This window comes from Equus asinus, chromosome X (genome assembly GCF_041296235.1).
Source record: "Equus asinus isolate D_3611 breed Donkey chromosome X, EquAss-T2T_v2, whole genome shotgun sequence".
Taxonomy (NCBI): domain Eukaryota; kingdom Metazoa; phylum Chordata; class Mammalia; order Perissodactyla; family Equidae; genus Equus; species Equus asinus.
In genome coordinates this window covers 794303-807123 of record NC_091820.1, presented here as the reverse complement: position 1 = coordinate 807123, position 12821 = coordinate 794303, and the positions used below count along the sequence as shown (strand labels likewise).

At 59.2% G+C, this 12821-nt stretch overlaps 2 protein-coding genes and 1 long non-coding RNA gene across 10 annotated transcripts in view; 2 read left to right on the top strand and 1 right to left on the bottom strand.

Annotated features, from left to right (window-relative positions):
- LOC123285112 (uncharacterized) overlaps positions 1-4216 on the bottom strand; it is a 20526-nt gene extending 16310 nt beyond the window's left edge. The window contains exons 1-2 of one of the 4 annotated variants that reach the window (XR_011499608.1): positions 4080-4216; positions 986-1213 (exon numbers count right to left, since the gene is read on the bottom strand). This is a non-coding gene — a long non-coding RNA (uncharacterized lncRNA). Of the gene's footprint in view, positions 1-985; positions 1214-1362; positions 2289-2505; positions 2643-4079 lie in introns of those variants that run through there. The other 3 variants (XR_006526580.2, XR_006526581.2, XR_011499609.1) reach the window with 3 other exon arrangements.
- Positions 2677-12821, top strand: part of DHRSX (dehydrogenase/reductase X-linked) — a 129799-nt gene continuing 119654 nt past the window's right edge. For all 4 annotated transcript variants that reach the window (XR_011499607.1, XR_011499605.1, XR_011499606.1 and 1 more), the window contains exon 1: positions 2677-2812. Coding sequence is in view for 1 of the 4 variants with exons in the window: in XM_044768239.2 (XP_044624174.2) it covers positions 2704-2812 (109 nt within the window). In the remaining 3 variants the exon portion in view is untranslated. The remainder of the gene's footprint in view (positions 2813-12821) is intronic.
- ZBED1 (zinc finger BED-type containing 1) lies at positions 2679-12821 on the top strand. 2 transcript variants are annotated; one of them, XM_044768238.2, is made up of 2 exons: positions 2679-2812; positions 9014-12821. In XM_044768238.2, exon 2 carries the CDS (start codon positions 9080-9082, stop codon positions 11180-11182), a length of 2103 nt encoding a protein of 700 aa, XP_044624173.2. In that variant the 5' UTR covers positions 2679-2812; positions 9014-9079; the 3' UTR covers positions 11183-12821. The 2 variants fall into 2 exon arrangements, with proteins under 2 accessions (XP_044624173.2, XP_070358048.1); XM_070501947.1 differs by lacking the exon at positions 2679-2812 and adding an exon at positions 3147-3279.

Genomic DNA, 12821 nt, shown 5'->3' with positions numbered 1-12821 from the left:
AGAATACACTCGTACATAAAAACGTGAGTCCCAGATAAGACCAACCGGCGCATCGCAGCGAACGCCAACAGCACACTCCGTGCTCGCGAGGTCCACGGTTCTTCACAGGAAGCCTCCTCTTTGCAAGATAACACGCTTAACAACAGGAACAGGAGGGGAACGACACAGGACGTGGCCAGCGTCACCGAAGGCCTCCTCCAGGATCAGGAGGAGGGGACACAGGAACCGACCGCCCCACAGAGATGCGTCAGGATCTGGCCCCTCTATGGGCCCCTTTCCCTCTTCCGTAAAAAGAAACAAAAATTTTACATTTTACAAGAGTTCCTCCGTTATTCATATTATTCTCATTATATTCTCTTTTCCTGATTTTAAAATCAATGAAACTGAAAACAGCGTCACGGCTCCCTGGGATTCTCATCGTGAACCCACGGCGCCGTGCGGAAGGCGCCGGATGGAGATGTTGGCCCTGGGTCAACCAGATGGCCACCCTCACACCCTCCTGGGCGTCCGCCAGGGGACTTCTCCAGGGAGGATTTCCTGCCCAGCCCTGGGGTCGTCCCTGCCTCTTCTGGTCCGGGCGACTCTCCCTTCAGCGGTGGAGTCCTAAAATGCGCCCAGGGACAGGAGTGTGTAGGCCATGGTACCGCAGGCCAACCGAGAGCCATCGGAGACGTCCATGCCCGAACCCTCTGGAACCTGTGACCATGGAACCGTCTATGGCACAAGACACGTGGCAGACGTCATTAAGGTGATGAACCTTAAAACAGGGAGATGACCCCAGATTAACCTGGGGGGGGGGGCGGTTTCACTCTAATCCCATGAGCCTTCAAAGGCAGAGAACTTAAGTGGCTGGGGCCAGAGGGACGTGGGAGAAGAGGAAGGCGGGGAGATTCCAGGGGTGGCATGGAGGGGACACCTCAGAGGACCACAGAGACGCCTCTAGGAGCTTCAGCCCTACAACCGCGAGGAACCAGATTCTACTCACCACCTGGAGGAGCCTGGAAACAGCCTTTCCAAGATCACCCACTGGCCCCCCCAACAGGAGCCCAGGGGGCGGACATCTTCATGTTGACCCTGGCAGACCTTGAGCGGAAGGCCCAGCGGAGATCCCATTGGCAGTTCTCGCCCACAGAACGGTGAGGCCGTCTATTTGCGTTGTCTCGAGCCGCCGCATTTGGGGCGATTTATTACAGGTGCGATGGAGGCCAAACGCCTATGGGGTGGAGCATGGACCTTTTAATGAGGCCACAACCTCACATCCCATACATTAGGGGCGCTTGTGGGAAACCCTTTAGGGTGGGGACAGGGTGGTGGCTACTGTGACTCTGCCTGATGCTTTTCGCTGGGCACATCTGGGCATACCTGGGACCATCTGGGCAAGCAGGGCAGCTTGGTACCCTGGTCATGCCGGGGATCCCGGGTGGGCTTCCTGGCCTCAGTTTCCCTATCTGGAAACCAGAGGATTGTAAAGGCAGAAGGACCCTTCCTAAGGCAGCCTTGGGTTGCACAAAGTAGGTCTGTATCCTGAGCCTCTCAGATCCACACGGGGGCCTGCGTGGAGGGGGTGCAGCTTGCACGCTGAGGGGTGCCCCTCCCAGTCAGGCCTGGTGGGTTCACTTCCTACAGGGGTAAGGGGACACGAGGGTCCAGGTGGGGTGTGCAGTGTGCAGGAGTGTGGGATCCTGGGTCCCAGAGGGGGGCAGTGGTCCTGCTGGGGTGGGGGTGGAGCTCCTCCATCCTGGACCTTGGAGGGGTTTGGGGGTCTGTGCTGGAGTGTGTGAAGGGTGCTAGTCTAGATTCTGAGTGGGTCTATGAGGGTTGGGGGGGGTGTGTGAATGGCGGTCCAGGGTCTTGGTAGGTATCGAGGTCCATGTGGGGTCTGGTAGGTGTCTGGTGAGGTTCTGGTCAGGGATCTGCGGGGGGTGGTCTCACTGGGGAGTCTGGGTGGAGGTCGGTGGTCCCCGCAGGGGTCTGGATGGGGGCTGGTAGGGGTCCAGGCAGGAGTAGGGGGGGCGTGAGTTAGGGGGTCTCAGCCGTGATGTGGATGGGGGGAAGTGATTCCGCTCAGGGTCGGTCTCCCCAGTGGGAGGTTCAGGGTGGGGGTCCTCACGGGTGTCTGAGTGGGAGTACAGGGGTGGGGGTCCCCGTGTCCTCCGTGGGGACGTGGGTGAGGCTGCCCCCAGTGGTCTGGGTAAGGATTCTATAGCTCCAGTGGGGAGCAGGGTGGGGGTCTTTGGTCTGGGTGAGGCTCCTTGGTGCAAGTGGGGTGTCAGGGTAGGGGTCCTGGGGTCCAGGCGGGAGGGGGGTGTCTGGGTGGGGGTTCTGGGGTGTGGGCAGGGGGTCTGGGATGGGGGTTGCAGGTGGGGGGTCCTGAGGTCCGTGCCGGGGTCCTAGGATCTGAGTGGGGGGTCCGGGCGGGGGGGGTGCCCAGGGCTGGGTGGGGGTCGGTGGTCGGGGCGGGGGTCCCCGGGGTCCTTCAGCTCGGGTGGGGGGGGGTCCCAGGACCTGGGTGGGGGGTCCACGGTCCGGGCAGGGGTCCGGGCGGGCTTCGCTGGCCGGAGCGGGGTCCGGGGGCGGGAGTCCGGGGCCGGGCGGGGTGGCGGGCGCGGGCGCGGAGGGCGGGCCGGCGCGGGCGCGTTTCCGCCGTCGTCCGGTGCCGGCGCCGAGTCCCGCGGGCGGCGCGGAAGCGGCGTCCGGGCAGCCATGTCGCCTTTGTCTGCGGCGCGGGCGGCCCTGCGGGTCTACGCGGCGGGCGCGGCGGTGGTCTTGGCGCAGCTGCTGCGCCGCTGCCGGGGGGGCTTCGTGGAGCCAGGTCAGTGCGCCGGGGGGGGGGGGGGCGCGCGCGGGGGGCTACGGGGCGGGGGGCGCTACGGGCGGGGCGGGCCGGGCGGCGGCGGGGACAGCGGGGCCGGGGGCGCGCGCCTCGCTCCGCGGGGGTCCCCGGGTTGGGTTGGGTCGGGGGGCGGCGGGCTCCGGTGACCTTGACCCCGGGCAGCCGCGCCGTGCGCTCCCGGAAGGAGAGGCCGGGCCTGGCCTGGCCGCGCGCACGGGGCGGCGAGGTGGCGCGCGCCCCGCCGGCGTCTCCCCTCCCCGTCTGTCCCCTCCCCTCCGGCCCCGGGGCCTCCCGGCTGCCCTGGGCTGGGCTGGGGTCGCGCCCCGGGAAGCCGGCGTCCCCCGACCCCGCGTGATGGCCGGGGTCCCCGGGGTCCGCGCGCCCCGGACCGCAGGGGTGTCTGCCCGCCGCTTGGGGTCGGCTGGCACCCGCGCCCCGCCCGGAAGGTAGGCGGCCCCGGGGCGGGGGGGTGGGGGGGGGAGGGGGCGCAGGAGCCGGCGCGGCCTGGCCCGGGGCGGGGGTGCGGGGTGCAGGGTGCGGGTTGGGGGGCACTTCCGCTCGGGGCCGCTCGGTGCTCCGGCCCTCGCCGCGTCCTCCGAGCTCCCGGGTCCAGCTTTGTGGTGTCAGGGCCCCTGCACGCTCGAGCAAGGATCCGGGCCCCCCCCCAGCCCTGGCATGCGCGCTGGCCTGGCCCCGTTTACAAGTTTAGGACTTAAACCTGCAAGCATTTCTTTCCTCCCTGATTTACAGGAAATGATAAGAATCCTAACTCGAGGCTGTGTGAGCCCAAACGGGCGTTTTATTTTTAGGTGAAACAGGACTGTTTTCCCAGCGTATTCAGTGGGGGAGCCGGTGGCGCATCTTGGCTGCGTCCTGGGTGGGGTCCCCGGGCCCCTGGAAAGCTGCACGCTTCTCCCCTGAGACTGGGGCGAGGCAAGGCAAGTCACACTATTATCGCGAACATACTTTGCAGTTCCTGCACTCCCCCTTGGAAAGGGGGTCCCTGGGCCCCGCCGACAACCTGCAGCTCTGAGCAGGAGCAGATATTTTTAAATGAGCCCCACTTTCCCAGACGGCCACCGCGGAAAGGAATGTCACAGTGCTCCGCAAGCTGAGCTGTTCGTTTTCTGATAAACTGGATTTTGGTATTTTTCGACGGGGGACTATGGAGAGCAGCCCCACGTGGCGGAGGACCTGTAGCTTCTGGGCACCCACTGCCTTCCCCCTTTCACACAGGTCTGCTCACCTGCTCAGGTGCTCACAGCAGAGACACAATTGAAACTCAGCAACCCACCGAAATGCTTGTCTCGAAAACTGGTTTGCTTGCGGTGCATCAGGCCTGAGGCTGGCGCTGGTCTTTCCACTTGTCAATTAAAAAAAAAAAAAAAATGTTAAAAGACAGCGCTGGGTGAGGTCCGTGTGTCAGCGGAGGGAGGCCTGGTCCATGTGCCAGAAGAGGTAAAGATTTTCAGGTAAAGATTAACTTCACTTGGTTGCCGTAAGCGAACCACGTTGTCTGTTGGGTTATAAATAACTTTAGATGGTGGCTCGGAACATTCCTTCCGTTTGTCTGCTGCTGGCCAGCCTCCCAGGTGGGGCACATTGCCCTGCCTTTTAACCTCTTTTCCATTCCTTCCTAACTGCACTTAACTTTGGGGGGGGTGGGGGGAGCTTTTGAACTTTGCCCTGGGCCTAGAGCTGAACAAACAAGGAGGACCCGTACCCATGTCACATTGGAAATAGCTGGGGGTTTTTCTTAGAACTTTGAAATGGAGTCTGCTCGTGTGCATTGTATCCAGAATGTGGAGATGGAGTGTGCTCGTGTGCATTGTATCCAGAGCATGGAGATGGAGTGTGCTCGTGTGCATTGTATCCAGAACGTGGAGATGGAGTGTGCTCGTGTGCATTGTATCCAGAACGTGGAGATGGAGTGTGCTCGTGTGCATTGTATCCAGAGCGTGGAGATGGAGTGTGCTCGTGTGCATTGTATCCAGAACGTGGAGATGGAGTGTGCTCGTGTGCATTGTATCCAGAATGTGGAGATGGAGTGTGCTCGTGTGCATTGTATCCAGAATGTGGAGATGGAGTGTGCTCGTGTGCATTGTATCCAGAGCGTGGAGATGGAGTGTGCTCGTGTGCATTGTATCCAGAACGTGGAGATGGAGTGTGCTCGTGTGCATTGTATCCAGAACGTGGAGATGGAGTGTGCTCGTGTGCATTGTATCCAGAGCGTGGAGATGGAGTGTGCTCGTGTGCATTGTATCCAGAACGTGGAGATGGAGTGTGCTCGTGTGCATTGTATCCAGAACGTGGAGATGGAGTGTGCTCGTGTGCATTGTATCCAGAATGTGGAGATTGAGTATGCTCGTGTGCATTGTATCCAGAACGTGGAGATGGAGTGTGCTCGTGTGCATTGTATCCAGAGCGTGGAGATGGAGTGTGCTCGTGTGCATTGTATCCAGAACGTGGAGATGGAGTGTGCTCGTGTGCATTGTATCCAGAATGTGGAGATGGAGTGTGCTCGTGTGCATTGTATCCAGAACGTGGAGATGGAGTGTGCTCGTGTGCATTGTATCCAGAGCGTGGAGATGGAGTGTGCTCGTGTGCATTGTATCCAGAACGTGGAGATGGAGTGTGCTCGTGTGCATTGTATCCAGAACGTGGAGATGGAGTGTGCTCGTGTGCATTGTATCCAGAATGTGGAGATGGAGTGTGCTCGTGTGCATTGTATCCAGAGCATGGAGATGGAGTGTGCTCGTGTGCATTGTATCCAGAGCATGGAGATGGAGTGTGCTCGTGTGCATTGTATCCAGAATGTGGAGATGGAGTGTGCTCGTGTGCATTGTATCCAGAGCATGGAGATGGAGTGTGCTCGTGTGCATTGTATCCAGAATGTGGAGATGGAGTGTGCTCGTGTGCATTGTATCCAGAATGTGGAGATGGAGTGTGCTCGTGTGCATTGTATCCAGAGCGTGGAGATGGAGTGTGCTCGTGTGCATTGTATCCAGAACGTGGAGATGGAGTGTGCTCGTGTGCATTGTATCCAGAACGTGGAGATGGAGTGTGCTCGTGTGCATTGTATCCAGAACGTGGAGATGGAGTGTGCTCGTGTGCATTGTATCCAGAGCGTGGAGATGGAGTCTGCTCTTGTGCATTGTATCCAGAAGAATCCGTGTGGCAGGCATGGTGGGTGACTTCATTTCGATTGCCTGCAGAGAAGGACGAAGGTGCTAAGCTCTCTGAACGCCGTGTTTTCTCAAGGTGCCGTGTCTGCAAACAAGATCATTACCAAGTCGTGATCCATGTCTGTCGGTCCTGCCTTTGCAGAGACGGTTTATAAGCCAATCAAGCGTAGTTCCTGTAAGACCCTCTAATCTCCAGCTTCCTCTCCTTATCTTAAGGCCGTAGCCACCTGGCTGTCTGTCAGAGTTTTAAGCACATGCTATAATTAACGCGTTTAAGACCCTGGTGTGACGTCAAAACTCAAACGTTGGCCTCAAACCTGCTGACAGTTGCTGTGCCGCTTAAAAAAAGTCCCCACGGGCCTCTGTTCACAAAGGGCTTGTCGATTAGGAGTGAAAGGTCTCTGAGGCATCGGTGAATTTTTGAAAAGGAGAGAAGATCGCCGAGCTGTGTTTTAAGAGGGCAGCCCTGACACAGCTTCTGTTGTAGACAGGAGGCCAGGCCTTCTGGGATGGCAAACGGACTTGGACATGCTGTCCCGGTGGACTGAATATCCACCCCAAAATATGTCAGCCGGCCCACTGACAAAGCTATTTTAGGAGGGATCCTCATTTTCAAACTAGAGGGTTTTCAAAAACCGCCGGAGACAAGGTTCCTTCTTGCTGGTTTTGCATCCGTGTGAGCCGATGGGGACTGTGGCCACGGGGAGATGAGACGACAGTTTTCAAACTTCATAATCTTAGGGTCTCTTTACTCTCAAAAAATGAGGGCCCCCGAAGAGCTTTTGTTTATGTGGCTTTTGCTACTATTAGGAATTAAAAGAAATTAAATTAAATTAAAAGAAATTAAATTAAATTAAAACATGTTTAACAATGTATTTAAAATAACAATCGCAAGCCAATGGCCTGTCATTACAGTAACATTTTCTTTTTTTTCCCCCAACGAAAAATAACTATATTCTGCCCCCCAAAAACCCAAAATATATGTCAGGGAGACGGGTGGCCTTGTTCTCATTTTTTTTTTTTGCATTCAGTCTCTTGACTTCCCGGAGGAGTAGGACGATCTGATAGGATTGTGTCGCTCAAGGAGCACTGAACCAGCTCGTATTCCAGAGCCCGGGTTTCGGGTCGTGGGGTTCTTTTCACTCGTCCCTTGACTGCCTTCTCCGTGTCCGGGTATCCCATTCTGACTTGGCTGCACAAGGCTCAGCTTTGGGCTTTCCTCTTCCAGCGTCCGGGGTTCCAGGGTCCCTGGGCTGGTGGCCGCCTCCCTCCCGTCTCTGCCTCCGTCCTCACGGGGCTGCTCCTCTGCATCTGCATCTCCTCGTCTGTCTCTGATGAGGACGCTGTCCTTGGATTTAGGGCCGCCTCCTCCAGGAAGCCCTCCTGTCCATCCTTGATTCAGGGCCGCCTCCTCCAGGAAGCCCTCCTGTCCATCCTTGATTCAGGGCCGCCTCCTCCAGGAAGCCCTCCTCTTCATCCTTGATTCAGGGCCGCCTCCTCCAGGATGCCCTCCTCTCCATCCTTGATTCAGGGCCGCCTCCTCCAGGAAGCCCTCCTCTCCATCCTTGATTCAGGGCCGCCTCCTCCAGGAAGCCCTCCTCTCCATCCTTCCCTTCATCACACCTGCAAAGACCCTGTTTCCAAATGAGGCGCCATCCTCAGGTTCTGGGTGGACGTAAATTTGGGGGGGACCCTCTTCAACCCACTATACTCATCATTGAGATTTGGCCCTGAACACATTCCCAACACTTAGAAAATTGCTGGTTGGGGCTGTTTGCCATTGAACCCCCTGAGTGCCCGACGTACGGCAGGCTTGCACATGTAACAAACAGCTTTTAAGGAAACCCAGCTGCCCTTTGGGCACGCGGTCTTGATTGGTGGCTCCAAGGGGGTCTGGGGGTGTGGGCGTTTGGCTACAATGGGAACCCTGGGGGCTGTCTCCCAGGTCCTCAGTAGCTTCTGGCGAGAGCCCGATGATGCTTGCACCTGTGCACAGCAAATATGTATTTCTGTGCCCACGTGGCGTGAGTGCCCCCGGTCGGCATTTCGAGAAGTTCCAGGGATCCAGAGATCCGTTATAGCCCCAATATGGTTACCCGTCACAGATGCTGTGATAAAAATAGAGCCCGCCACATTCAAAAAGGTGTCATTTAAAAACATAAAATTTGGGGGCGGGCCCCGTGGCCGAGTGGTTGAGTTTGCGCACTCTGCTTCGGCAGCCCAGGGTTTCGCTGGTTTGGATCCTGGGCACGGACACGGCACCGCTCATCAGGCCATGCTGAGGCGGCGTCCCACATAGCACAACCAGAAGGACCCACAACTAGAATATACAACGATGTACTGGGGGGCTTTGGGGAGAAGAAGAAGAAGAAGAAGAAGCAAAAAAAAAAAAAAAAAAGAAGAAGATTGGCAACAGATGTCAGCTCAGGGCCAATCTTTAAGAAAAAAAAAAAAATTGAAAAGGTTTTCATACCTCTTAGCCAACCCGAAGAACGCTAGGGCCCCATTCAGACCCTGTTTTCGCTTCTTTGATGCCCTTGCGCGACCTCGGGTGGCGCGTGACACCCGTCCTTGCTTACCCTGGCGTTTAAGGCCGTGATGGTGGGTCTTCTTGGCCCGGCGGGGCGAACCCAGGTGCATATGCTCTGGAATCCAGCAAACAGTTTCCCAGAGAACGACCCACCCCCACCCCACCCCCCCCACCCTGTTGGTGGCGGGTTGGTGGACTTCCCAGCACAGTCTATAGGAAAGAATTGAGAGCAGGAAAGCGCTCTAAGGAGGACCAAGAAATTCCAAGAGCTGCGTGGCGTGTGTTTTCGGAGGCGCAGAATCGCCGCGGCCGCGTGGGACTGGCCTTGGACGGATGCGCGCGCCTGCACACTGCGCAAAGCGTGCACGAGGACGGGCTGCCCGTGCGCTGCAGAGCGGAGCCGCCGGGGGTCCCCCGTGCCCGGGTCGCATCTCACGCTGTGTTTGTCTCGCTGCTTCCCGGCAGGTGCACACGAGTGAGCGGAGGCCCCCGCAGGCAGGCCCCAGCCCCGGCCCCGGCCCCGGCGGCGCCATGGAGAGCAAAGGGCTGGACAGCTCGCAGACGGACCTCAAGCTGGTGGCCCACCCGCGCGCCAAGAGCAAGGTGTGGAAGTACTTCGGCTTCGACACCAACGCGGAGGGATGCATCTTGCAGTGGAAGAAGATTTACTGCCGCATCTGCATGGCGCAGATCGCTTACTCCGGCAACACCTCCAACCTGTCGTACCACCTGGAGAAGAATCACCCGGATGAGTTCTGCGAGTTCGTCAAGAGCAACACGGAGCAGATGCGCGAGGCCTTCGCCACCGCCTTCTCCAAGCTGAAGCCCGAGGCCTCGCAGCCCAGCCCGCAGGACCCGCTGGCCGCCAAGGCCGCCCACGGCCACGAGAGCAAGAAGCAGCAGGAGCTGACGGCCGCTGTCCTCGGCCTCATCTGCGAGGGGCTCTACCCCGCCTCCATCGTGGACGAGCCCACCTTCAAGGTCCTGCTCAAGACGGCCGACCCCCGCTACGAGCTGCCCAGCCGGAAGTTCTTCTGCAGCAAGGCCATCCCGGAGAGATACGGCGCGGTGCGCGAGGCGGTGCTGAAGGAGCTCAGCGAGGCGTCCTGGTGCGGCATCTCCACCGACCTGTGGCGCAGTGACAACCAGAACCGCTCGTATGTCACGCTGGCTGCCCACTTCCTGGGCGCGGGGCCCCCCAGCAACTGCCTGGCTGTGGGGTCCCGCTGCCTCAAGACGTTCGAGGTGCCGGAGGAGAACGCGGCCGAGACCATCACCCGGGTCCTCTATGAGGCCTTCATCGAGTGGGGCATCAGCAACAAGGTGTTCGGGGCCACCACGGACTGCGCAAAGGACATCGTGAAGGCGTGCTCGCTGCTGGACATCTCGGTGCAGATGCCCTGCCTGGGTCACACGTTCAACGCCGGCATCCAGCAGGCCTTCCGGCTGCCCAAGCTGGGCGGGCTGCTGACCCGCTGTCGCCGGCTGGTGGAGTACTTCCAGCAGTCGACGGTGGCCATGTACATGCTGTACGAAAAACAGAAGCAGCAGAACGTGGCCCACTGCATGCTGGTCAGCAACCGCGTGGCCTGGTGGGGCAGCACCCTGGCCATGCTGCAGAGGCTGAAGGACCAGCAGTTCATCATCGCCGCCGTGCTGGTGGAAGACAGCAACAACCACCACCTCATGCTGGAAGCCACCGAGTGGGCCACCATCGAGGGGCTGGTGGACCTCCTGCAGCCCTTCAAGCAGGTGGCCGAGATGCTGTCCGCCTCCAAGTACCCCACCATCAGCATGGTGAAGCCCCTGTTGCACATGCTGCTCAACACCACACTCAACATCAAGGAGACGGACTCCAAGGAGATCAGCATGGCCAAGGAGGTCATCGCCAAGGAGATCTCCAAGACGTACCAGGAGACGCCCGAGATCGACATGTTCCTCAACGTCGCCACCTTCCTGGACCCCCGCTACAAGAGGCTGCCCTTCCTGTCCGCCTTCGAGAGGCAGCAGGTGGAGAACCGGGTGGTGGAGGAAGCCAAGGGCCTGCTGGACAAGATCAAGGACGGCAGCTACCGGCCGCCCGAGGACAAGCTCTACGCGCCGCCGCCGCCGCCGCCGCCCGACGAGCCCCCCGTGAAGAAGCTGGCGCTGGGGTCTCCGCCCGCGCCCTCCAGCGTCATCAACAACATGCTGGCCGAGATCTTCTGCCAGACCGGGGGCGTGGAGGACCAGGAGGAGTGGCACGCCCAGGTGGTGGAGGAGCTCAGCAACTTCAAGTCGCAGAAGGTGCTGGGCCTCAACGAGGACCCCCTCAAGTGGTGGTCCGACCGCCTGGCGCTCTTCCCCATGCTGCCCAAGGTCCTGCAGAAGTACTGGTGCGTGGCGGCCACCCGCGTCTTCCCCGAACGCCTCTTCGGCTCCTCGGCCAACGTGGTCAGCGCCAAGAGGAACCGGCTGGCTCCCGCACACGTGGACGAGCAGGTCTTCCTGTACGAGAACTCCCGCGGCGGTGGCGACGCGGAGCCCGAGGACGAGGACGAGGGCGAGTGGGGCCTGGACCACGAGCAGGTGTTTCCCCTGGGGGACGCCGTCCACGGCGGCTTCTTCGGGATCAGGGATGGCGGCTTCGTGTAGCGGGTCACGCCGCGGCGGCCCGCTTGGATGCCTGGCTGTAGAGACGCACCCCACGGATGGTCGTGCCGGCCCGCAACCCAGGGACGCGAGAAGAAGAAGGGAGGTGGCACCGCTTTGGGTGTCCGGAAGCCGGCGATGCCATCGTTGCCTCTAGGAGTCCCTGTGCATCCCGGCCGGGAAGGGGGCCCTTGTTGGCCACCCGTGCATTGCAAATACTCCAGATTTGCAATCCCGCTTCCTCCCCAGAAGAAGAGCCAGGAGGGACGTTTCGCCTCCCCGATCGTTAATTCCAACCCGCACCACGGATGTTCTCCGCCGGAGGGTTTGGCGTCGATGGGAGAGAAAGCCAGACTGACGGGGAGACGAGGATGACACCCTGACGTTTTCTGTTCCAGCGGGAACCTTGCCTCTGGGAAGCGGGGCGGGAGACGTTCTGGAGCCAGAAGGCCCTGTTTCGAAGAGAGACGCGTTTTCCGTGGGGCGGAAAATGTGCAAAGGGAGCATCCGATGGGAGCACTTTTTAAAAAAGCAGAAAGGAGGTGCTGAATGGGTTATAAGCTCCGTTCTCCCCTTGTTGGAATTCACTTGGGTGGCCTGGTCCTTGCAAGCCCGGTCTGTCTTTGGCGTCAGATGCCTCACCCGTGAATTCCCCCAGAATCATTTTCCTTGGGGGTGACGGTGAGGCCCCTCCTGGGAGGCGCCCCTTTGAAATACGGGGAACCCTAAGGTGCCCCCGGAGATGCAGTTGTGGGTATGGAAGAGGACCCTCTGATTCTTTTAAACTCCACACCGCGGGAGCCATCGATTTTAAAAATTTACCACAGATGGTTTCCCTCCGGAGGTCATCGTCGACGGCTTTGGCTGTTTCCGAGAGACAGGAAGGCAGTTCCCAACACTTAGAAACTACTTTTTTTTCTTTTTTTCCCCCACTAACCGCCTTTCAAGAGGCACAGCTTGCGTCTTTGATCCCTACGTGATGACGCCCCGAGGTCGGGGGATGGGATGTCACGAGGCGAGTGGTTCCAGATGGCGCGTCCCAGCCTGTTGGCGATATTCCGCCTGGATGCCCTCCCAGCCCCCGACCCCTGACCCCCGACCCCTGATCAAATCCCAGAGGCCGTCGGAGCGAATTTCTTGTGCTAATGGCTGGTGACTTTTGCGGCTTCCGAAATTTTGATGTCACCAGCCGTGTATGTTTTTAGGAAAGACAGCCGCTCAAGCTGGTTTTTCTCTTTGAAGGAAAGCAATTGGGTGGCTGAGCCAAGACCCTCAGCTCTGAGTGTTTCCAGAAAAGGGCAGCGAGACGGGGCCAGTGCCCCGGCTTTATGGCTCGTCCCCTCTCGGCTCCCGGGTTGGAAAAAACAAGCAGCTCAGAGACGCAGGGCCCACCTCCGTGGGGTTCATTTTCCGGCGGTCCCACTGGCCCCCTTCCCCGTTTCCGGAAATCCCTGTGTTTCTTGTAACCCGTTATGCAAACGCATGTGGCTCCCGCCAGCTGCCTCACTGCATTTCTTGTCTTTTTTTTTTTTTTTTTCCCCCCCCAGCCCTTGTGGCCACCCCTCCCCGTGGGTTGAGCTTTTATTTAATGCTATGGAATTGGAGTCCTGTTCAATAAACCAGAGAAATCAATAACGGTCCG

Excerpts from the sequence above, each read along its gene's own strand:
- ZBED1 (XM_044768238.2), top strand. The coding sequence starts at position 9,080 with ATGGAGAGCAAAGGGCTGGACAGCTCGCAGACGGACCTCAAGCTGGTG.